Source organism: Equus asinus, chromosome 23 (assembly GCF_041296235.1).
Source record: "Equus asinus isolate D_3611 breed Donkey chromosome 23, EquAss-T2T_v2, whole genome shotgun sequence".
In the NCBI taxonomy this organism is placed as follows: Eukaryota; Metazoa; Chordata; class Mammalia; order Perissodactyla; family Equidae; genus Equus; species Equus asinus.
This window is the reverse complement of record NC_091812.1, coordinates 62732685-62759639: the sequence shown is the minus strand read 5'-3', so window position 1 is coordinate 62759639 and position 26955 is coordinate 62732685. Positions and strand designations below refer to the sequence as shown.

Genomic DNA, 26955 nt, shown 5'->3' with positions numbered 1-26955 from the left:
GATTCCATCCTTGTAATTTCATTAAATGACTACGGATGAAGGAGGGGTCTAAAGATGATTCCAGTGCGCAGACAACTGTTAGAACTGCTGATGTATATTATTCAGCTGTCAGATCGATGCATTTCTCCACATTGTTTCTGGTTTTTTATATCACATGGTATCATGCTGACTAGATGTACAGAGAGGGACTAGAAAATGTATAGATTCTAGTGCTTATGAAACTCCTATGCACAGAATGTGCTGGAACTGTCCTTGGGGCTCATTTTAAGGGTATAAAAATGTAATAGTATTAAAGGGAATTGAATTTATTGCAATTGAAGTACCAATTCTTGGGTGCTGCTATGAAAATCTTGTATCCTACTCAGGATGTGATTGAGATGGTTGAGCCGAATACCTTCTACTTTTTTCCTTTTACATAGATGGAAAAAACTAAAGACTCAAAAAAGTTACATGAGGGGTGGCAGAGCTAGGAGCAGATTCCAAATCTCTTGATAAGAGGTGGTTTCTAGGGCTCTGTTAAACTCTAATACTAGCATTGCTGATAATGATGATGCCCGGAAGATGCTTGCTGCTATGGTCAAAAAGGCCAATAAACTATGGGGTTAAAAAAAAATCTTGAGGGGCTGGCCCGGTGGCCAAGTGGTTAATAAGTTCGCTCGCTCCACTTCAGCGGCCCAAGGTTTTGCTGGTTCGGATCCTGGGCACAGACACGGCACCGCTCGTCAGGCCATGCTGAGGCGGTGTCCCACATGCCACAAACAGAAGGACCCACAACTAAAAATACACAATTATGTACGGGGGGGACTTGGGGGATAAAGCAGAAAAAAAAATTCTTGAAACAAAAATACCTGGAGTGTCTGGAAACCTTGGGTGTTTGCTACAGTTAGTGGACATGTTGCAAGTTTAACACAGTGCCCCTAAAATGATCAGGATGAAGAGCCTGCACACTTGACTAGCTCAGAACCTGGAAGCTCTGCTTCCCAGGCAGTCAGATCTGCTGCAGCATTATCTTCTAGGGTATGCTGTCTCAAAAGCCAAACTCATTAGGCTCCGGAGAAGTCTCCTCCCAAACAATAAATCTAATTGAGAGAAACGAGCGGACGCTTAATTTCAGTTTAAACCTTTGGTTCTACAGGAAGACTCAAAGTAATTAAACAGAAGACAAAACAAAGAACCTTACCTAATGATTTCAGCATATTCTTTGTCTTTTCCTTTACTGTCCCTCCATTTCCTGAACATAACTGAAGCATCCACATTGGCTGGGGAGAAGGTGTTGGGCTCATTAAGCAATGAGATTACACTTAGCAGGATAGTCCTAGAAACAGGAAAAAAGGGTCAGCCATGAATACTCATATTCACAGAATTGGAAAGTATTCTGCTTTCAAGTTTAACACTATAATATTTGAGACCTTAGGGGAAAAATAATAGAGTATCATAAAGTTTTGTTTTCAGTACTCAGCAGGCTAGGCCAGGAACAAGCTCCTAACTGGGAGACAAAGCAGAAGAAATCTGAGCCCAGCATAAAGGTCATGTTGAAGGCATAGAATGAACTCTGTAGAACACACTGTCTCAACCGGCTACATGTTCCAATCTGCAAAAAGTGGAGGCCTGGAAGCTTTTCAAATAACATTTGTAAAACTACAAATTAAGTACAACAAGAAAAAGCAAAAGCAAAAAGTATTTAGCTTCAAGACAATCTTTTTACAGGAAACGGTAAAAATGATGCTACTCATAAATCCAATTCTTACAGTAGCTGCTTAGAACTAAGATCTGAAAAACAGTATTACATAAAAATGTTTCTTTTCCATACTTCCAAGGGAAGGAAGACAGAGTTAAGCAGAGGAACGGAGGAAAAGCAATAGCCTCAACATGGAAGAACTAGTCTCTGAATAACAAAAAACTTTATTCAAAAATATTTACTGAGCACCTACTACGTGCCGGAAGCACCAAGTAAGATGCTGGATGTACAACAGTGAGCAAGTTAGATGCCAACCCTGATTTCCCAGGGCTTATAAGTCATGTGGGAGACATAAACAAGCAATTTTCATCCACAGATAAAAACTAGACACCTTAATCACAGGGAAAAAAGTTTGTTAGATAAAATAATCAAGAAAAGCACAACAGGTTCCAAAAATGTTCCAAGTTATTCCCAGGCTTTTTTTCTCTAAGAGCTATATGCATGTACGTAAGGAAAAATGAGAGGAAAAATTAAATTTCTCTACCTTTTCTCATTGGTGCGAGGTTATAGATTGTGTTGTTGCAAAAGAGCCTTTTGCTCCTGGCCCCAAGCAAAAAATAAAGGGAGGGAACCAGGCAATTAGATGTTTGATTTGATGAAACCTTTTCCTAAAAAGGGTAAAGAGTTTCTGTTATGTGATTATACAAGTCACTTTCAAAGAAAACTTTCTGATCTAGTTAAAATCCATTTATCACCCCCCCACCTTTCTATTAGGTTAAGAATAACTCCTTGCCTTCCCCCCCCCAGATCCTTCTGGATTTCTTCAGTAATTACATTAAAAAGATTCAAAGAAACTTATCACTGCCAGTAAAGGGAAACTGACATAACATCCTAGAAGCAAAAGAAAAATGCGGGTAGAAAATTCCCTAAGGGTTGCTTCAGAAGAAAACATATTCAAAATCTGTTAGAAAGATAAGCAGGATCAGACAAGGTATGGTATAAAGAGAAAAAATAGCTTTAAGGGTCTTGATCAGCACTGTATACTTACAACTTTCTGTGATGTTAGAAATGTATAATCTATTATCCAATATGGTAGTCACTAGCCACGTGTGGCCGTTGAGTACTTTGAAGGGTAGCTTGTGCAACTGAGGAACTGAATTTTTAATAGTATTTAGTTTTAATTAAGTTTCAATAGCCATATGTAGTTAGTGGTTACTACACTGGACAACACAGGCTAGATGAATCATATTAATTAGGAAATTTTTCCCATGAGTAGTTTCACCAAGTTGGTGTTCTTACATCTTGTGTGTATTACTAAAATGCTGTTTGTAAATACAATTTTAAAAAAGAGTGAATCATCCATTTCCATCAAAACAAGAACTCACTTCTAATACCATGTACTCCTCCTAAACTGAAATCCATGATGCTTTCAAAAGAGTCAGGTACCATGGCGGATTGTGATAATAGTTAACCCAGTATGTCTGCACTTCCTCCCTTCCTCTGGAGAGCAAAATCTTTTTTTGTATGGGGAATCCAGTCCACTGGTTCAGGTGGGGTTAATCTCCTTCCCCTACCATCATGCCACACCTTCATACAACCTTCCTACCCACAGCAGGAGGCATACCACCAAGTGCCGGCCAAAGGATTCCAGCCATCTTGTCATGATGATGGGTTTGGGACTGGCCCAAGCTGTGCCAATCACAACCATGGTGGGAACTACAACGGTTCTAAACTAATAGCAGAAAGACAATTAATTTTTATTGTTGATTGGACTCACAACAGTGAGAATAAGAAAAGGCTAGAGCAGGTGGCCATCTCTGTCACCAAGTGGTAAGAACCTACCTAATAACAAGACCAATGTAGAGCAAAGCAGAACTGAGGGGTTTTTTCCCTCTAACAAAGATTCCTGATGTAATTCATATGCAATATGCTATTCAAAATTTCCCAACCAGTATGTTGTACATGGGTTACAAGTAAATTATATATTGATTCCCTTAGGAGGCTGGGTGGGTGGGACCTGGGACAACTTGAGTCTCTAGAACAATAACTTCTGGCCAAAGGAGCATCTTCCATTTACTACCTTGTGATCTACAAATACTATCATTTTTTTCTATGTACCATGACTGGAAAAGATCTAGAAGCAATGTCATATGTAGTTTAAATTGTCCAGCACTCGTACCAAAATAATTTAACACAAGCATTACACCTGTAGCATAGTAAACAACTCTGTAAGATAAGTATTAATCCTATTTTCATAGAATGGAAAAACTAAACCGCTAAGACAACACTAGTAGAATGTACAACACAGAACTGAATTCTGGAGCTATTCCAATGGTTACTTCTTCTTTTGTGTGTTGCCATCTTTTGTTGTTGTTAGTTCAGCAAGTTTTTAAAAATCTTTATTCACCTACTGTATTTTTTTCAGATGGAAAAAAACAGAAGGTGGAGAGGGTTAACAATAGGTGAAAGAAAGACCAAATGAAGAAACTACCAAAGTAATATAATTCAATGAGAGGCCACAAAAGCTCATTAAAGAGATCGGTTTCCTGCAGATCAGGGACAAAGGGGAAAGTATCAGGAAAACAACATCATACACACATCCTTATTCTCATTCTGCCCATGTAAATTCATGGTTCCACATGAAACTTTGGTTTTGGCAGTAACGAATTGCATTTGTCCATTTAGACACTTGTGGCACTTGGACATAAATTTCCTGGATTAGCCAAATAGACTCTGAGGGGCCATCCCCAGACTCTCATTTCCCACAAATAATTCCACTGCCCTTCTCTACTGGATGTTTGGAGGAACAGGTCTGGTTGTCCAAATCCAGTAGTGTGTTTAACATGTGTTACAATAAAGAACAGACCTAATCCACTAAGAATCGGGGATAAAAATGAGAGGCAAAGAGTTCTGAAGTGTTTTCAGTTTATCGCACAATTCCCATGACCACTACCATTCCTGAAGTTAGACATTCCTAGAAATAACTGTGCTCTCTCTGCCCCCACTTTAAGTCAGGGCAAAGGACTATGGGAGGAGTTTTCAGGACAGAGGATCTGAGCCAAAATAGAACAATACTAAAAGGAGAAAGGCAATACAGACAAAAGGATAAGCAAAAGCACTCCACTTTACAGAGTCTTCAGGTTCCTATTTCAGATCCTTTTGTCTGCTTCAGAACCTCTGTCAGAGATGATCTGGTTATGCTCTCTTGAATAAAAAGTTTGTAAACAAGAAAAACACCGAAAGAAAATGAAGACCAACTTGTCATACATACACACTGACTAGCAAACAGCAAACTAGCAAGTTGTGAAGTTCTACAGAGCTCAGACATGTTTAAAAAACAACAAAACTAAATAAGTATTTAAGGGAGATGGGAAATCAGAATTAGATATCTATGACCCAATGGGTATTATTGTATTTGTCCCTTTTCAACATACAGACAAGAGTCAGTGAGATGGGTCTGCCCTTTCTCTTTTAGCTACTATGTGACCACAAGTACAACATTAGCAGGAAGGGCAGAAAACTGGCCCTAGCACAACAAAGACAACCTGGCTGATCGGTCTGCCTGGAAACCAAGGAGGAAAAGTTTGGAATTTTGCAGGATTAAAGATTGGCATTTTTCCTCAAATGTATACACATACCCTCGATAAAGCATGTGAGGCAGAAAGGGTTCACTCCTAAAAACCTAAACTTACTTGACTCTTAAAATATAGAAAGAGAAATACAGAGAGATTGATTGAAGATTCTTAAGTTTTACAGGCCTAGCGTAATGGGATGAAAATTTAAGTATGGAGAAGTGAAGCCCAGCGCCTGACCCTTCTAGTTGCCCTGGGTCCTTTTAATCTCTCATTTACACTATTTCAAAAGATGGACTAATAACACCAGAAGATGACCCAGTTAAAACTCAGTTTTCATTACATGTTTTCAAGATGGCAGAGGAATTTAAAGAGGACGTCGTAGCAAAGAAGTCTGTTATGACTGGGAAAATGTGGTAGCTTAATGGGTCAGATATTATAAATAGTTTTTCCTTATGCTGCTAAAGTAACTAACAAATATAACAGTTCTTCCTGTGCAGACCTGGAGCTGCTGCTGACTGACTTATCTCTGAGAACACATGGTAGGAATGAGGATCCCAGATTAAAATATACAAACACACCAAATCAGAACATTTTAGTTTAAAAAGGAAATTTTAAAAATACACAAAATATGTATCATTTGCACAGAATGAAACAGGCAAGCTGAGTGCAGTGGGATGCAACGTGCAAACATCAAGAGAGCACATAAATACGCTCATCCTCGTCCAGAAGAGGGCTTTAGGGAGGAGCCCTAGAACAGCAGGGCTATCCCATTTCCCCTGACCCCGCCTCTCTGCTATTCAATGCTGGGGGTAGTTCCTAGCTCCCTGCCTTTCCATCCAGTGGGCTGTAGAGAAGACTAGACAAGAAAACATTCTACTTTATCCCCGACAGACCCTTCTACATGAAGTAGTGGCCTCTGGAGTGGGTCCATAAATCTGGTCCCATGCTGCATCTTCACAGTAGCAAAGAAAACACTATGTACTTTCAAAGGAAAGCAGATCCCCAGCAAGACTACTTTGCTGTCCAAGAGCCTGCAGCAAGCATGGCAGTAGTTCTGGGGATGGTGCCTCAGAGAAAGCAGTTGTGAACTCTACTGCAAGGTCTGAGAGACTCCCTTGAAAGCTCCCACTTGGTCCTGGACAGAGCATGGCTTATGGCACATTTTATTTCCTCCTTCAGGAAGCAGCAGCATGGGTGCTGTGGGACTCCTAATCACAGACACGTGGCAGCGGCAGGCGTTCCTACCATTCCAACTCGACTCTGCTGACTAACCCAATTCCATAAGGAACTCTCACCTCCCTAAACTTAATTCTGGGCATCCGGGTGTAGGACTGCGGCTCTCTTCTTCCAGAAAGGATGCTGACTTCCTCCAAGAAGAAGCAAACTACTGAGCCTTTACTGGACACTAGCTGGCTGGCGGCTGATACTCTGGATCCCTACAATTGGAGCGTAGTACCTTTTCTTCTTTCCCTTTCGGTTAACTCTTACTACTCACTAGGTCTTGTGATACAAAGTGACGTAGCTCTCACAGGTAACCGGAATGACTCACTCTTCTTCAGGTTACAAAAGCCTCCCATGTACAACTTTATTTTCTGAATATGTTCACTGGGGGGCTGAATGGGGGACTAGTGCGGGTGGTCATGTGTGAACATGGAAGCAGTTTCAGGTAACACTGCTAGGTAGCAGTCCAGACCCTATAACAGACTGAGCTGAACCCTATCTCCCTCTACTACTGTCTTGCTACAGCCACTCAGCAACTGGATATGGAGCTCAGAACCCTCTGTTGGACAATTTAGAGAAGTTAGCAGCAAAGGAACATCAGGGAAAATCCCTGGCACTTCGTATCTTGCTTCTTGATACATTTCATTGCCATCAATGACCTGTGAGAAATAACGTATAATTTACTAGCTTGAGAACCCCCTTGCCTCCCAACAAATAACACAGAAACAAAGGAAAGGAACACATATTCCACACCCACTACTAGGTAGTGCTTTCCTGACTTTTCAGAGTTCTGGGCACTACTAAGTGTTCCAGGCAGATGAGGTTCCACAAGACATACAAAACACTTTACGTCCCCCTAGAAATTCACAAACACCAAAACCCTCCATTCACTCTCCCACCCCAAGATCAACACATTGAAGGAACATCCAGTGATTACATGGAGCTAAGAGACAAAAAGGTCCAAGAAGGTAACCAATGATTTCCAGTGCAAATCCTTTTAGAGCCGTGTAAGAAGATCAAAGGGGCAATCTGAAGATAACTAGTTCTGGTTGTGAAGCCTCTAAACAAAACAGCATAAAAGCAGGGAAGGCAACCCCTGAGGGGGAGTCCAGGGAATCCTTCTAAATTGGGGCTCAGGTGACCTGAGGGCCCAAAGAGAAGAAAAATGACGCTGGTACCCAAAGTGTCAAAGGTATTTTTATTTATTATTTTTTTTTGGTGAGGAAGATTGTCGCTGAGCTAACATCTGTGCCAATCTTCCTATATTTTTCACGTGGGATGCCACCACAGCATGGCTTGATGAGCGGTGTGTAGGTCTGCACCTGAGATCCAAACCTGTGAATGCCAGGCTGCCGAAGCAGAGTGCACGAACTTAACCACTATGCCACAGGGCCAGTGCACCAAAGGTATTTTTATTTTTATTTTGTTTATTTTATTTTATTTTTTTGAGGAAGATTAGCTCTGAGCTAACATCTGCCGCCAATCCTCCTCTTTTTGCTGAGGAAGATGTCTCTGAGCTGACATCCGTGCCCATCTTCCTCCATTTTATATGTGGGATGCCTGCTGCAGCATGGCTTGCCAAGCAGTGCCATGTCTGCACCCAGGATTCGAACCGGCGAACCCCAGACCGTTGAAGCGGAATGTGTGCACTTAACTGCTGTGCTGCCATTGCCAGGCTGGCCCCAAAGGTATTTTTAGATAAGAAATTAGTATGAAAGGAGTTCCCTGACTCCAAAGGACTGGATTAAACGAGAAACAGGCCTATCTTAAAAAACGTTCATAATATTTTAAGCAGGGACAAGGCAAATAATAGTCTGTGTGTACTTACAGAGGAGAAGTAAAGGGAAAAATCTTGAATTCCCATGGGTAATGACAATAGATTATCCATCCAGGCAGCACGAGAATGCAATAATAAAAATCTTGTTTGGGGCTTTGTATCTAAAGAAAGGGGAGGCTTGTTTTCTCAAAGGGGGAAGAGGATGTGGTAAGCATCTGATTCAACATCAACCTCCAAAAACAGCAATCACTAGTACCTTAGAGCTACCACTTCCTCTAGTCTAGAATTACTACTGGCCCTGAAAAATAAGCACCAAAGTCATACTAAAATGACAACCTTGCATATTTTGGTCTAATTTTTCAACAATTCTTACCAAATATTTAGCACCTTAAATATACATTTTAATTATATTGATAAAATAATGTGTTTCTTTTGAAAGCATGTCAGCCTCTTAAACAATTATGTAGGGCGGAACAGATTAGAAACAGGGTAGCCAAACTTCTCCACAGCAACAATAAACATAGCAGAGTAATGCTCATAATTTCCTCAAACAAAAAAAGTATGATCTTGAAACCTTATGCGCAAACTGTCATTTGAAGTATAATGGCGAAACACCCATCCACATACCCATGCACACCAGCACATAACATTGTGAATGTATAAGAACTCAGGGAATATAATGTGGTTCCTAGGATCAATTCCTGGAGAAAATTACTAATGGACAATTTCAGCCAATTAACAGATCAAAGAAAGTAAAATACTGGACAGCAAACAGAGAATTCCTTTAACAGGAGGAATAAGAAATTTAAAAACTGGGACTGTGTTATAGAACAGTATAGATTATAAATCTTATAATCCTGACAATAAAGAAACAATAATTCTTAAAAGTTAGAAGAAGAAGAAGGATGCTGCTATCCTTTCCTTTATACCTAAGTGTCAGTATACCATTTGATACTGAATAATCAAGTAACAGGTACAAGTAAGGTTAAAGGTACAAATAATCAGTGACAGTTCTTTGATGTGAGGGATATGACAGATGAAGAAGAAGAAATATACCAATTTTGCTAATGATCATAAAAGATCTTGTGTAAAGCAGTGGTCTTAAAACGAATATATACATGCCCCTGGGAGTACACGAAGTATCATATCAGTTCTCCTTTCTATCCTCCCTTTTACAATTGCCCTTTATAAAACAAATACATACACACCTCCCACATATCCCAAGTATTCCTATGGTGCACTGCCCAGTGGTGACAAAATGTCAGGGGTACAAAAACAAAGAGAAATTTACAAACAGAGCCAACTGCTTTTCCTTTCTCATAAATAATTTTGTTAAAAGCATAGAGTGATGTTAAAAAAAAAAAGAGCATTTTGGTATGTGGGGGAGTATAAAAAATTCAAATACGTATAGATTGAGGCTGCTGGAATTGTATTTTCCTTAAAATGAACTCGCTAATCTCCTCTCTGATTATTGTTAAGAAATGCACCACCCCCGAGGGAGAGGTCCATTAAAGCAAGCATAAAGTACAGGGAATATGTGGTGTTTCCTTATTTCATAGGCACAATACACTTATGGCGAGGCCCTAGGCCTGATCTATCTATCTGAGAACTAGAATTCAGAGGTATGACGATTGTCAAGGTGAGGTATATCAACACATTTATTTGAATAAAAAAGGAATCACGTTTATCCTGATTTTAAAAAACATACTGGCAAGATGTGTTGAAATTCAAAATAGATCTATTTTCTCAAGCCTTTTTAGGTATACTGGAATGAACAAGGCACCTAAAGGAATGAGTAACTAGCGTAATCAACGGTCAATTGACGCTCTCAGAGAGGATTTAATACCTATCCTTTCAAGCTATTCCAAAAAATTAGGGAGGATGGAACACTTCCTAACATATTCTACAAGGCCAACATCACGCTGATATCAAAACCTGACAAGGACAGCTCGAAAAAGGAGAACTACAGGCCAATATCACTGATGAACATAGATGCAAAAATTCTTAACAAAATTTTGGCAACTCGAATTCAGCAATTCATCAAAAGGATCATACATCATGATCAAGTGGGATTCATACCAGGGATACAGGGATGGTTCAACATCCGCAAATCAATCAACGTGATACACCACATCAACAAACTAAGGAATAAAAACCACATGATCATCTCAATAGATGCAGAGAAAGCATTTGACAAGATCCAACAGCCATTTATGATAAAAACTCTGAACAAAATGGGCATAGAAGGGAACTACCTCAACATAATAAAGCCCATATATGACAAACCCACAGCCAACATCATACTCAATGGGCAAAAACTGAACGCCATCCCCCTGAAAACAGGAACGAGACAAGGATGCCCTCTATCACCACTCTTATTTAACATAGTACTGGAGGTTTTGGCCAGAGCAATTAGGCAACAAAAAGGAACAAAAGGAATCCAAATAGGGAGGGAAGAAGTGAAACTCTCACTGCTTGCAGACGACATGATCTTATATATAGAAACCCCCAAAGAACCCATTGGAAAACTTTCAGAAGTAATCAACAACTACAGCAAAGTTGCAGGGTATAAAATCAATTTACATAAATCAGTAGCATTTCTATACTCTAATAATGAACTAACAGAAAAAGAACTCAAGAACACAATACCATTCACAACTGCAACAAGAATAAAATACCTCGGGGTGAATTTAATTAAGGAAGTGAAAGACCTATACAACGAAAATTACAAGACTTTTCTGAAAGAAATGGATGATGACATAAAGAGATGGAAAGACATTCCATATACATGGATTGGAAGAATAAACATAGTTAAAATGTCTGTTCTACGTAAAGCAATCTATAGATTCAACGCCATCCCAATCAGAATCCCAATGACATTCTTTACAGAAATAGAACAAAGAATCCTAAAATTCATATGGGGCAACAAAAGACCCCGAACTGCTACGGCAATCCTGAGAAAAAAGAACACAGCTGGAGGAATCACCATCCCTGACCTCAAAACATACTACAAAGCTACAGTAATGAAAACAGCATGGTACTGGTACAAAAACAGGTGCACAGATCAATGGAACAGAATTGAAAGCCCAGAAATAAAACCACACATCTATGGACAGCTAATCTTCGACAAAGGAGCTGAGGGAATACAATGGAGAAAAGAACGTCTTTTCAACAAATGGTGCTGGGAAAACTGGAAAGCCACATGTAAAAGAATGAAAATTGACCATTCTTTTTCACCATTCACCAAAATAAACTCAAAATGGATCAAAGACCTAAAGCTGAGACCTGAAACCATAAGGCGTCTAGAAGAAAATGTAGGCAGTACACTCTTTGACATCAGTATTAAAAGGATCTTTTCAGACACTATGTCTTCTCAGACAAGGGAAACAATAGAAAGAATAAACAAATGGGACTTCATCAGACTAAAGAGCTTCTTCAAGGCAAATGAAAACAGGATTGAAACAAAAAACCCGCTAACTGGGAAAAAATATTTGCAAATAATACATCTGACAAAGGCTTAATATCCATAATATATAAAGAACTCTTGCAACTCAACAACAAAAAAATCAAACAACCCAATCGAAAAATGGGCAGGAGACATTAACAGACATTTCTCCAAAGAAGATATACGGAGGGCCAATAGGCACATGAAAAGATGCTCATCATCACTGTGCATCAGGGAAATGCAAATCAAAACTACACTAAGATAGCACCTTGCACCCATTAGAATGAGAAAAATAACTAAAACAAATAGTAACAAATGTTGGAGAGATTGTGGAGGAAAAGGAACCCTCATACACTGTTGGTGGGAACGCAAACTGGTGCAGCCACTATGGAAAACAGTATGGAGATTCCTCAAAAAATTAAAAATAGAACTACCATACGATCCAGCTATCCCACTACTGGGTATCTATCCAAAGAGCTTGAAGTCAGCAATTCCAAAAGTCCCATGCACCCCAATGTTCACTGCAGCATTATTTACAATAGCCAAGATGTGGAAGCAACCTAAGTGCCCATCAACAGATGACTGGACAAAGAAGATGTGGCATGTATATATATATATATATATACATGGAATACAACTCAGCCATAAAAAAGAACAACATCGTCCCATTTGCAACAACATGGATGGACCTTGAGGGAATTATGTTAAGTGAAATAAGCCAGATAGAGAAGGACAATCTCTGTATGACTCCACTCATATGAGGAATTTAAACATGTGGACAAAGAGAACAGATTAGTGGCTACCAGGGGAAAGGTGGGGTGTGGGGTAGGAGAGGTGGGCACAAAGGGTGAAGGGGTGCACCTACAACATGACTGACAGACAATAATGTACAACTGAAATTTCACAAGATTGTAACCTATCATTAACTCAATAAAAAATAAAAATAAAAATGATTAACAAAATGATTCAATAAATAATTAAATGGGGGAGAACAGATCAACCTCCTGTGCAGAAGAATTTGAAATAATTTATACAGATATCCTGGCCCCCTCCTTAGGCATGGGCTGCACGTATGACTTCCTTTCTTCCAAACAGTACAGAATGGAAAGGGGGAAAAGAGTAACTTTACAGTAAGCAGAGAAATCCTAAAAACAGAGTCTCAGCCAGACGATGAATGTTAACATCAACAGTGATAAATCATGTTGATGGCACGTCCCTGTGAGTATGAAGTAATGAAAACGTACTTTACCTCCACTGTCTTCCTCCCCAATAAGGATAACCCAAGTCTAAAAATCACAACATTCTCAATTGGGGGGACATTCTACAAAATACCTGATGAGTACTCCTCAAAATTGTCAAGGTCATCAAAAACAAAGAAAGTCTAAGTAACTGTCACAGTTGCCTAAGAGTACATGCCTATTAAATATAACGTAGTATCATGTGTGGGATCCTGGAGCAGAAAAACGACAGCAGGTAAAAACTAAGGAAAGGTGAAAGAGCACGGACTTTAGTTAATAATAATTTAATAATATTGGCTCACTAATTGTAATAAATGAGCCATACTAACATTAGTTAATAATAAAGCAAACTGGCAGGTGTGGGACATATGGGAACTACTTGTACTTTGTGCACAATCTTTCTGAACTTCTAAAATTGTTCGAAACTTGTAAAAGTTATGAGATATCACTTCCACCTTCTAGGATGGCTATGATAAAAAACACAGATAACAAGTGTTAACAAAGATGTGAAGAAACTGGAATCGTCACACACTGCTGGTGGGAATGTACTATTTAGTGCAGCCATGTTCGAAAATGGTCTGGCAGTTCCTCAAAAAATGAAACATTGATTTACCATATGACCCAGCAATTCCACTCTCAGGTATAAATCCAAGGAAATGAAAACATATTAACATGTAAAAACTTGTACACAATGCTCATAGCAGCATTATTCATAATAGCCGTAAAGTTGAAACAACCCAAATGTCCACTAACTGATGAATTAGCATTCAATGGAATATTATTCAGCCATAAAAAGGAATGAAGTACTGATAGATGCCATGATGAGAATGAACCTTGAAAATATCATGCTAAGTTAAAGAAGCCAGTCACAAAATACTACATGTTGTAGGATTCCATTCATATCAAACGTCCAGAATAGGTAAATCCATAGAGACAGAAAGTAGACTGATGGTTTCCGAGGGCTGTGGCTATGGTAGTGGGGTTCAGGGTTGAGGGGTAATGGAGTACAAATGCTAATAGGTATGAATTTCTTCAGGGGTGATGAAAATGTTCTAAAATTGATTGTAGTGATGAGTATAGAACTCTGTGAGTATATTAAAAAAGAGTGAATTGTACGCTTAAAATGGGAGAATTATATAGTATGGGAATTATATCTCAATAAAACTTTTTCTTTTCAGTGAAGAAGATTGGTCCTGGGTTAACATCCATTGCCAGTCTTCCTCTTTTTGCTTGAGAAAGATTGTCCCTGAGCGTTTTAATCCATGCCAATCCTCCTCTATTTTGTATATGGGATGCCGTCACAGCACGGTTTTTTAATTTAATTTTATTTTTTTGAGGAAGATTAGCCCTGAGCTAACTACTGCCAGTCCTCCTCTTTTTGCTGAGGAAGACTGGCCCTGAGCTAACATCCATGCCCATCTTCCTCTACTTTATATGTGGGATGCCTACCACAGCATGGCGTGCCAAGCGGTGCCATGTCCACACATGGGATCCGAACCGGCAAACCCCGGGCCGCAGAGAAGTGGAACGTGAGAATTTAACCGCTGCACCGCCAGGCCGGCCCCTATTTTTATTTATTTATTTTAAAAAACTGGCACCTGAGCTAACATCTGCTGCCAATCTTCTTCTTTTGTTTTTCCTTCTTCTCCCCAAATCACCTCAGTACATAGCTGTATATTTTTTTTAGTTGTCGGCCCCTCTAGTTGTGGCATGTGGGATGCCGCCTCAGCATGGCCTGATGAGCAGTGCCACATCTGCACGGAGGACCCGAACTGGTGAAACCCTGGTCCGCTGAAGTGGAGCGTGCGAACTTAACCACCACGCCACTGGGACGGCCCCAAAACTTTTTTTTAAAGACTGACAACAGATTGCTACATGATTTTTGTCAAATAATTCAGAAGGAATTAAAAGGATGTTAGTTTCACAGCCCTACAAATTTTATTCCATTATCATATATAAGTAAGATTTCTTAATCATTACATCTAATATATATATATTAGTCCTTAGTCCGTGTGTGTGTGTATACACATGTACATATATGCATGTATACAGATATATACACACAGTGACTAATATACATTAGTTTAAATAAAATGTATATTACTCATACACATATGTATATAAAATTGAAGCTGTATTTTGCCCCATTCTAGCAATGTAATTATTATCCAGGGATATATGAACTAACCATAAACAACTGTCTATCTGATTAACAATGCATTTCTAATAATTATTAAATATAAAAGGCAAAAGTATATCAAAAGTGTAACATATTTGTATTGCTTTTAATCAACTTATATTAATAAAATAACTCAATATAAAAATAAGTTTAACTAGAGCCTTACTGTAAAAAGCAATTACAAACATATGCAGATTTGTTGCAGAAAAATATTATAGGATAAATAATATAAGGCTATTGAACATAAAAGTTTCAAGTACTAGGATAAAACTCAGTAGGGGTAGTGAAATGGAAATTTGAATGTAAGGAGAAAAAACGTATTTTTAACTATTTAAATTTGTGATGTAAAAAATTACAATTAGGGGCCAGCCCAGTGGTGTAGCAGTTAAGTTTGCACATTCTGCTTAGGCAGCCTGGGGTTCACCGGTTCGGATCTCGGGTGTGGACATGGCACGACTTGGCACACTATGCTGTGGTAGGCATCCCACATATAAAGTAGAGGAAGATGGGCATGGATGTTAGCTCAGGGCCAGTCTTCCTCAGCAAAAAGAGGAGGATTGGTGGCAGATGTTAACTCAGGGCTAATCTTCACCGCCACCCCCCCCCACCAAAAATTGCACTTAAAAAACATGCAACAGGGGTTGGCCTGGTAGCACAGTGGTTAACTTTGTGTGCTCCACTGTGGGGGCCCAGGGTTCGCAGGTTCAGATCCTGGGGTGGACCTACACACCACTCATCAAGTCATCCTGTGGCGGTGTCCCACATATAAAACTGAGGAAGAGTGGCACAGATGAGAGCTCAGGGCCAATCTTCCTCAAGCACAAAGAAGATGATTGGCAATGGATATTAGCTCAGGGCCAATCTTCCTCACCAAAAACCCCAAAAAACCAAAAATGTAACAATGTATATAGTTTTTCAAAATTCTTTTAAGGGTTCTGTGACCAATGCCCACACATAGACTTCTATTCTAAACAAATACATGACTAAATATCCATCTATCTAGACAGATCAATCAACAGATGAATAATCACAAGGAATATACAAGCCTTCAAATCTTAGGAAACATCCACATACATATAAAACAAAAAAACAACAGATATTGAAAGCTGTTGTAACTGTAGTATGTAAAGGCAACTTTGAGTTTATAAAGACTCACACTTTTATGCAAAAAGTGTAAGAATCCTAGAGTAAGGAAGCAACCAACCCAAACATGGAAGTCATGAGATCCAAAGAAGCAGGACGGAACTTAATGTGAGAGGAAGAATTCAGACTAGAAAATTCTTCCAAGGTGAACACAAAAATATGAGTAACATATGCACTACTGCTCCGTTAATAAAACCCTTGAAAATAATGCATACATGCTACTTAAAGCTCTAGCAGAAGAGAAAACAATCAAATACAGGATTCTTTTTGTACGTGTTAAAAGATAATACCTCATCTTAAGGACCACCTAAAAACCAGATTATTCCTTATGTAAACCCTTACCTGACATTCTGAGTAGGATTCCACCTTTCCGAGGGCAGCTCTCCACTCTGTGGGTCATCTACAGGCGGATGAAGAATCGAAATGCATACGTCTCCATTCTACGAAACACAAGGATCCCACTCAGTAAATACTCACAAATATGATGTAAAAAAGGGACATCAGTTCTCCTAAAGTTCCTTTCATTCTTATAAAACTTGTCTTCTTATCCTTAGGGGAGAAAACAATTCTGCTTTTTCATGTTTGGAATCAACTTTTAAAAAGAATTAAACATCTTCTGTATTACAAAATTTTGAACCATCTCCAAGACACATTTCTTAGTTAAAAAAGAAAGAGTATGTCTGTAGCATCATCTTTAAAAAAATCCTTTAAAAATAGAAATAGACAAACATGGTTAAGTCAAGATTCAAGACAGTCTTGAGAAGCAACTAAATAACTCCTTATTTTCAGACACATCTATACCTAAAATACATAAAAAGAAACAAACAAAAACTTGACCTCACTTAAAATCTGCCTAGAGAGATGCTACAATCACCTTTAATATCAATCACCGGTTTGAATAACTATAGTTTACATAAACTGAAACTATGCCTTGTAACAACTCAATTATAACTCCCTCAGTATATGGACAGAAGCAGTCACCACTATGGTTATGATATTTTGGTTCATAAATTTAAATTATAGGACCTAATCCACAAGTATATTTAGTTTAAGTGGAACCCATATGGATTGCCTTCCACATGCAATACAGACTGCTATTCAATAGAAAAGACAAGACTGAGTGGGATATAATTGCCTATCTTTTGGTCTAAAATGAAAGATAAGATTCAAATTTTTAAAAAATTAGAGGTCTAACTATATAAAGTGCAATAATCTTACACATACAACCCAAATTTAGACTTACACACAAATACACAACTATATCAAGATAAAACATTTTTAAAAGGAAAAATAAAATTTTAATAAAATCAATACCAAATACTATATTCTAAAACTGTATTATTGTTAGATGCTATGAGGAAGGTAAAAAAGCATGACAGAAAGGAGAAACAGCTAAGTACACTGGGACAGAGGATACCTGGGAACTGGTGTGGTTGACGAAGCTTTGAGATGCACCTTGAATAATGAGTACAATTTTAACAACCCAAGGGAAATTTAGACATGAGTTTGCCTGGAGAAATAAACCAATATCATAAATGGTAGAAAAAAATATGCTCAGGTAGTTCTATTTGTTTTCTATTGCCACTGTAACAAAATACCACAAACTTAATGGCTTAAAATAACACAAATTTATTATTTTACAGTTTTGTAGGTCAAAGTCTGACACTGCTCTCAGAGGGCTAAAGCAAATGTGTTGGCAGCAATGCATTCCTTCCTGGAAGCTCTCAGACAGAATCCCTTTCCTTGCCTTTTCTGGCTTCTATAGACCACCCACATTCCTTTGCTCTTGGCCCCCTTCCTCTAGTCCTCAAAGCAAGCAATCTTGCATTTCTCTGGGCCTTTCTTCCAAAGTCACATCTCCTCTCACTCTCATGTTCTGCCTACCTCTCCCACTTTAAAGGACCCTGGTGATTACACTGGCCCACCCGGGTAATCCAGGATAATCTTATTTTAAGGTCAGCTGATTAGCTACCTTAATTCCTCTTTAACATGCAACCTAAGCTATCACAGGTTCCAGGTATTAGGATGAAGACACCTCTGAGGGACCATTATTCCACCTACCAAAATAGCAAAGAACCCAGTTGGAACGAAAAACAGCACAAGAATTGAGCCAGAGGAGTATGTTACTTTGTTTAGAGTTTAGTATGTGTATAAATAACACTTCTGAATAGTAGAATAACAAACAGATTTGTACTTAGAAGGACATTTTAAAAGATGGGCATCTCAACTGATACAAAGGATTTGACAAAACCCAATTCTTTTTCATGATAAACACACTCTGAAACCATAAATAGAAAGGAACTATCTTAATATGATAAAGGGCATTTATGAAAAACCCACAGCTGGGGCCGAGCCAGTGGTACAGCGATGAAGTTCGCATGTTCCACTTCAGCAGCCCGAGGTTCGCTGGTTCAGATCCTGGGTGCGGACCTACGCACCACATGTCAAGCCATGCTGTGGTAGGTGTCCCACATATAAAGCAGAGGAAGATGGGCATGGATGTGAGCTCAGGGCCAGGCTTCCCCCAAACAACAACAACAACAAAAACTCCACAGCTAACATCATACTCAATGGTGAAAGGTTTCCTCCCTACGATTAGGAACAAAGCAAGGAAACCCACTTTGACCTGCTATTGACCTGCTATCTGACCTGGAAGCTTCAGGCAGAGCTGTTAGACACGAAAAAGAAACAAAAGGCATACAAATCAGAAAGGAAGAAGTAAAACTATCTCCATTCGCAAATGACAAAGAAAATTCCAAAGAATTCAGAAGAAAGCTACTAAAGCTAATAAATTGAGCAAAGTTGCCAGATACAGGATCAGCGCTCAAAAATCTGTTTTTTTTTTAAAAGATTGGCAGCTGAGCTAACATCTGTTGCCAATCTTTTTTTTTAATTTCTTCTCCCCACAGCTCCCCAGTGCATAGTTTTATATTCTGGTTGTAGGTTCTTCTGGCCATGCTATGTAGGATGCCACCTCAGCATGGCTTGATGAGTGGTGCTAAGTCTGCGCCCAGGATCCAAACCGGCGAAACCTGGGCCACCGAAGCGGAGCGTGTGAACTTAACTACTGAGCCACAGGCCCAGCCCCTCAAAAATCTATTTTATTTCTATACACCAGCAATGAATAATCTAAAAAGGATATTAAGACAACAATTCCAGGGGCCAGCCCCGTGACCAAGTGGTTAAGTTCGCACGCTCTGCTTCAGCAGCTCACGGTTTTGCTGGTTCGGATCCTGGGTGCGGATATGGCACCGCTCATCAAGCCATGCTGGGGTGGCATCCCACATGCCACAACTAGAAGGAGACACAACTAAAAATATGCAACTATGTACTGGGGGGCTTTGGGGAGAAGAAGGAAAAATAAAATCTTAAAAAAAAAAAAAAGAAAACAATTCCATTTACAATGGCATTAAAAGAGTAAAACACCTAGGAATAAATCTAACCAAGGAGGTGAAAGACTTATACACAGAAAGCTACACAACGTTGCTCAAAGAAATTAAAGATGACCTAAATAAACAGAAAAATATCCTGTGTTCACGGGCAGGAAGACAGTGTTAAGATGGCAATATTCCCCAACTTGATCTACAGATTCAGTTCAATCTCAATCAAAATCCAGCTTTTCTTTTTGCAGAAATTGACAAACTGATGCCAAAATTTATATGGAAATTTAAGGAACCCACTTAGCCAAGCAATCTTGAAAAAGAAAAATAAAATTGGAGGACTCACACTTCCTGATTTCAAAACTTACTATATAATGCCAGAGTTAACAAGACAATTTAGGACTGGCATAATGATAGACATATAGACCAATGGAACAGAATCGAAAGTTCATAAATAAACCCATACATCCATGGCCAATTGATTTTTTTTAAGTTAATTTTTATTGAGTTTATGATAGTTTACAATCTTGTGAAAGGCCAATTGATTTTTGACAAGGATGCTAAGTCCAATCAATGGGAAAAGAACAGTCTTCAACAAATGATGCTGGGACAACTGGACTTCCAAAAAGAAAAGAATGAAGTTGGACTCCTGACTCACACCATATATAAATTAACTCAAAATAGAACAAATATCTGAGAGCTAAAATCATAAAACTCTTAAAAAACACACACACACCTAAGGGTAAATCTTCATGACCTTGAATTTGGCAGTGGATTCTTAGATACGACACCAAAAGCATGACCAATGAGTAAAAAAAAAAAAAGATAAACTACATTTCATCAAAACGAAAAGCTTTTGCGTAAAGGACATTATCAAGAAAATGAAAAAAACAACCTATACAGATGGGAGGAAATATATGCAAGTCATACATCTGATAAGGGTTTAATATCCATAACATATAAGGAAATCCTACGACTCAAAGACAAAAAGACAAAGCAGTCAATTAAAAAATGGGCCAAGGACTTGAACAGACATTTCTCCAAAGAAGATACTACATAAATGGCCAATTAACACATAAACAGATGTTCAACATCATTAGTCATTAGGGAAATGTAAATCAAAATGACAATGAAATATCACTTCACATCCCCTTAGACTGGCTATAATAAAAACAAACACAAAAAGGGAAAATAACAAGTGTGAGTGAGGGAGGATATGGAGGAACTGGAACCCTCGTACATTGCTAGTGGGAATGTGAAATCATTCATCTGCTGTAGAAATTTGGGAGTTCCTCAAAAAGTAAAACAGAATTACCATTTGACTCCTAGGTATGTAACCAAAAGAACCAAAAAAGGTACTTAAACAAGTAAAGTATATGCATACACATGGTCACAGCAGCACTGTTCACATATTCAAAAGGTGGGTACAGACCAATGTCCATCAATAGATGAATGGATAAACAAACTGTGATCTATCCAAATGATGGAATGTGACTTGGCCATAAAGAGGAATGAAGTAGTGATACATACTACAACACGGATGAATCTCCAAAATATTATGCTCAGTGAAAGCCAGACACAAAAGGTCACATATTGTATGGTTCTATTTATATGAAATATCCAGAACAGATAAATACGTAAACACAGAACATTGACTGGTGGTTGTCAGAGACTAGGGGGGAATGGGAATGGGGAGAAACTGCTTCACGGGTAAGGTGTTTTACACTAGAGTGGAAGAAATGCTTTACAAATAGAGGTGGTAGTTGCACAACACTGGGAATGTACTAAATGCCACTGAATTGTGTCCACTTTAAAGTTAATTTTATGTACATGAATTTCACACCTCAATAAATTATTGAAAAAAAAGTTGGGGGAAGTTCTAGGCCTCAAGAAAAGCAATTCTAAAATGTAAAATGAAGGCTATCTGGCCTACACCCCATACGAATCCAATTAAACTGAATCACCAGTATTCTTTATTTTTAACAACTTCACATGATTCTGAGATGCAGCCAAATTTAGGCACATTATTGCCTAGAGAAGTCTCTTCCCCATACCTTAAAATCAGAGAGAATGCCAAAGGTCTGCAAATCCATGAATATAACTATATAAATATACATAAAATGCCGCTTGTCACAAATGATCTACAAACCAGAGCCCAGCTCTAGAAAGGAAAAACGTGGTGGCCTAAATAGCATGTTCTAAATGGTGGCTAACGTACCTATAGTTAAATTCTTAAGATACATATATCCTCATATAGCAACCTGGTGCCTTAATTTAACATTTCTTTTTTTTTGAGGAAGATTAGCCGTGAGCTAACATCTGCAGCCAATCCTCTTTTTGTTTTGCTGAGGAAGATTGGCCCTGAGATAACATGCATACCCATCTTCCTCTACTTTATATGTGGGATGCCTGCCACAGCACTGCTTAATAAGCAGTGAGTAGGTCCGCAACCAGGATCCGAACTGGCGAACCTCGGGCTGCCAAAGCAGAGCATGCAAACTTAACCGCTGCGCCATGGGGCTGGCCCCTCTAATTTAAATTTTTTTAAGGAAAAAAGCAAAATCTAAATCTAAACAAGCACAACAGAGTTCAAACCTTTAACAATGTATATGACTAAATCAGATTTGCTAGGAAAATTTCAACACCAAATCAGAGTCAGAATCTTCCGGTTTCTGTTGACTTTCTTATTCATTTGGTTCATATAAACCAAGATGAAACTCACACACAGATTTTGGCAGTTCTACAGGAACATTCTACAAGACTTTTCTCTAATGTTTTAGAAATATAGAATATTTTAGCAGTCAATTGATGATGATGTTTTAATGATAAAAACAATTGAAAGAAAACAAATATAGAACAAGCCCTGTTGGCCTAGTGGTTAAAGCTCTGTGCGCTCCACTTTGGCAGCCAGGTTTGGTTCCTGGGTGCAGAACCACACCACTCATCTGTCAGTAGCTATGCTGTGGTGGCAGCTCACATAGAAGAATTACAAGCACTTATAACTAGAATGTGCAACTATGTACTGGAGCTTTAGGGAGGAGGAATATTGGCATCCGATGTTAGCTCAGGGCAACTCTTTCCCAGCAAAAAAAAAAAAAAAACAAAAAAGAAAACAAATATAATTTTACCAGGTACCAAAGAGAAGTTATGTCAATTTATCCCAGTAGCTAAAGCAACAAAAAAAATGAGGTTAGACATTTCTGATTAGCTGATAAGAAGGCACTCATATTCATTTGCAGAATCTTTAAATGAATTAAAACAGAAACGTTTTGTTCAGGTCCCTTCTTAAAGGCCACTGAGTAAAATTATGTAAATTTTAAATGTTTACCAAATGCATTTAAAAATTAACATAATAAATACAGATAATATAACAAAATCTTAACAGCATTCAGCACCTTTATGTGAATTAATTAAGATCATAGAGTTCAAGCATGTTGCTTCTGGTTATTTAATAACACAATACGGAAACAGAGTTTGTCTCAACTAAAGGAATAGAGAGCAGCTAAGGACAAGTAATATGTTTTAAATTCCCCAATCCACACTTTATTCCAAATAAAAATCTGCAGTTTACTTAATAGTATCGTACAAAAGTTTTGATAAATGTACACAGTTGTATAAGATTAACATTAGAGGAAATTGAGTAAAAGGTATATGTGAACTTTCTGTACTATTTTTGAAACTCAAGTCTAAAATTATTTCAAAATAATTTTTGTAAACAAGTGGGTTTAAATTTAATATTTTTAGTATGTTTATAACACCCAGACATTGAAATCAAAGCATTTTAATAAAAACTACTCCAAATGTTATAGAATTTTTACATTTTATACTTAAAATTTGTATGAAATCAGTTTAATAATAATGAACTTAAGCAGTTTGAAAGATCATCAGTCTTGAAAGATCAACAGAGAATGCAATATTACAACTTTTGTAATCAGTTCTAATGGGATTTCTTTGGTTCATTACTTGATTCCTGGGTGAAATGACCATTAAAATAAATTCTCAGAGAATCACAGAAATACCACAGCAGCTCTGTAAGATAATTCCACTAAACAGAGAAAAGAATAACAATAATTTAATCAGAGAAAGAAATGTATGTTAAATCATCAAAGGAGGTGAAGCAGAACCAGCTGAGCTACCATTTGTTTTATCATCTAAAAATAATTTTACTGTTATCAAATAAGAAGGGAAGAAGTTCTTAAAAACACCCGGCTATTTCAAGGACTCAAATGTACTTCCAGTCAAATTACACCCCCTATGAACATAATGATGTACCTAGAATATAAAAAGATCATAATATGAATGGCAAGGGAGGAATGTTAGAAAAAGATAGTTTTTTGTGATGGTTAATTTTGTGTGTCAACTTGACTGGGCTAATGGATGCTCAGGTATCTGTGAAACATTATTTCAGGGTGTCTGTGAGAGTGTTTCTGGAAGAGATTAGTATTTGAATCAGTAGACTAAGAAGATTGGCTCCTGCCAATATAGCAGACATCATCTAGGCTCTTGAGGGCCTGAATAGAACAAAAAAGGCAGAAGGACAATTTCTCTCTCTCTTCTTGAGCTGGGACATCGGAACTCCTGGTTCTTGGCCTTGGACTCAAGCAGCTCCCTGGCTCTCAAGCCTTTGGATTTAGACTGAATTTTACTCTTTGCTTTCCTGGTTCTACAGCTTGCAGAGGGCAGACTGTGGGATTTCTCAGACTTCATAACCATGTGAGCCAATTCCTATAATATATCTTCTATTATATGTATCTGTATATATCCCTACTGGTTCTGTTTCTCTGAAGAACCCTAGCTAATACAGTATCTTTGCTTTTACCTGGTCTTTTTCTGAGTAATATTAAAATGTAATTTATAATTACGGCTTTATTGTAAAGGATCTCTTGATACATCCAGTTCTTTCAGTTTTTGAAAAGTTGATTATGGGTCTCATCCATTTTACTCCTAATGGCGTATCATGCACCTAAATAATTACAAAGATCATAAACTATGTGTAATTAGGCCCACTCACCACTTACATAGCCTAAATTTTATTATCCCGAAAAGCAATGCCTCTACAGACTTGGTAAAAACCTTTAGAGAGACACCAGAGCTAGCTAACTCTCTTTCCTCAAACCACATAAGGACACAGAGATAAACCAGGAAGAGAGTCTTTACCAGATAACAATCATGCTGGCACCTTGATCTTGGACTTCTAGCTTCCTAAACTGTGAGAAAATCAATTTCTGTTGTTTAAGCCAGCCCATCTATGGTATTTTGTTATGGCGGCCCAAGCTAAGACAACATGTCTTGGGAAAAGCATATTAAAACAGTAGAGGCTATTTTTAATCATTATTAAAACAGTAACATTTAAAAATACCATGCCCTAATGATAGTGGAATAGTAGCCAAATGGTTACATCCTTACAATGTTGGTGGCTATAAAGATTAGCATAATGTTTTGAGAATCATCTGGGTCTACAATCAAGAATAATTTCAGAACTAGAACCTTAAGTGAAATAACAAAATATTTTCACATCAGCTACCAAGTAGCCTAAAATACACCATCTTACTGTAACCTTTATTTCATGACTACATTGGTAACATTTATCTAAGAGCACAATACAGGAAAAATGATTTGTATACTCCTTCAAAAAACATCAGTCTTTATTGTTTTTTTAATAAAGCTCCATACTGTTATACAACTCACTAGTATTTAAAGGATCAACAAATATTAAATACTTTTGTATATTTTCCACTCAATTTTGTGGTGAACCTAAAACTACTCTAAAAATTATTCTAACAAAAAATTTTAAAATAAATACTAAAGAACAGTGAGATTTTGAACTGCCACAGCTGTGAAGTTTGCAGTGAAGAGAGTGTGCATGAAAACTTCATTTTAATACATGGTTTGTGGAGCAAATGGGGTTCGTTGGTTGTCTACTTCTGAGCATGCAGGAACATATAACCAGGAAACTATTTTTAAGCTCACACAACGTATGAGGTAGAAAGGAGTAGACTGTGCAGTACAATCATTGATGACAAGTTCATATTAAATTTCTGTAGTTCTTCAGGTTTCCCTCTGATATTTATAAATTTCACAAACATGGCAAAGACAAAGGAAGTGTTAATATAATTAAATTCACTCATATAAAATTTGGGGCTGGAATAATGTATTTAACATGGATGTATTTAACAAAACTGTAACCAAAGCTCTTGCGATTTTTAAAACTTGACACAATAAACTATCTTCTACCAGTAACAGTCTTCATAATATTTATTGTTAATGCTCATGAGGTTAATATAAAAACTCTTTCACCAATTCCCATCTTTTGGCATTTGACTAAGCTTTTGCTTTTGTATTTTTGTTTTGCTGTTGCTGACATTGTTCCCACCCAACCCACCATCACTAATTCTATTATAAATGACTCTGCAGTAAACATTTTGGTGACTAGAGCAATCTGACTTCGACGTCCACTGTGTTTCTACCATAACATTGGTGGGTGAATAGAGAGCAACTCCCAAGAATATCCCTTTGGCCAAGAACCATGAGCCCCAATCTCTAGAATAACAAATACTAACATGGGCTCTCAAAAAGTTCAATTTTAATACCATTTCCAGAGTGTAACAAAGGTAAATAACTGATGTGAGAAGAGTCTCTTATGACCCTTTTGACACATCAAATTTAATTCCTAACTATGACTTACCACTTCTTGAGAAACAAAATATTTATGGCATGGAAAACAAGTGCATATTTATAAGATACGCATGCCTTATTTTATAGTTGAAAATTTTATTATGAATGTGAAAAATATTTTAAAAAATAATGATCCAATGCTAAATCTTAAGAGACAAAACAAAATAGCCTACCTAAGTGGTAAAAAAAAAAAAAAAAAAAACAGTGGAAAGGGGAGTTTATCTAGCTTCATTTTCTTCCTTCAGAGTTTTGAATCCTTCTCCTGTTTTTTTTTTAAATTTTGTGTGTGTGTGTGTGTGTGGTCATAATAGTTTGGAACATTGTGAAATTTCAGTTGCACATTATTTTTTGTCAGACACCATCTAAGTATGCCCCTTTACCTCTTGTGACCACCTCCCACCCCCTTACCCCGTGGTAACCACTAAACTGTTCTCTTTGTAAGTTTAAATTCCACAAGTAAGTGAAATCATAGGGTGTTTGTCTTTGGCTTATTTCACTTAACATAATACCCTCAAGATCCATCCATGTGATTGTGAATGGGATGATTTTGTCTTTTTTTATGGCTGAGTAGTATTCTATTGTAGATATATACTATATCTTCTTTATCCAATCATCGGTTGACACTTGGGTTGCTTCCACTTCTT

The 26955-nt window shown here is 37.8% G+C and overlaps 1 protein-coding gene across 2 annotated transcripts in view; it reads right to left on the bottom strand.

The window, feature by feature from the left end:
• UBE2R2 (ubiquitin conjugating enzyme E2 R2) overlaps positions 1 to 26955 on the bottom strand; it is a 113909-nt gene that overhangs the window by 5849 nt on the left and 81105 nt on the right. For both annotated transcript variants that reach the window (XM_044756821.2, XM_044756822.2), the window contains exons 3-4: positions 16599 to 16696; positions 1181 to 1315 (exon numbers count right to left, since the gene is read on the bottom strand). In XM_044756821.2, the coding sequence (XP_044612756.1) occupies positions 1181 to 1315; positions 16599 to 16696 (233 nt within the window). The remainder of the gene's footprint in view (positions 1 to 1180; positions 1316 to 16598; positions 16697 to 26955) is intronic.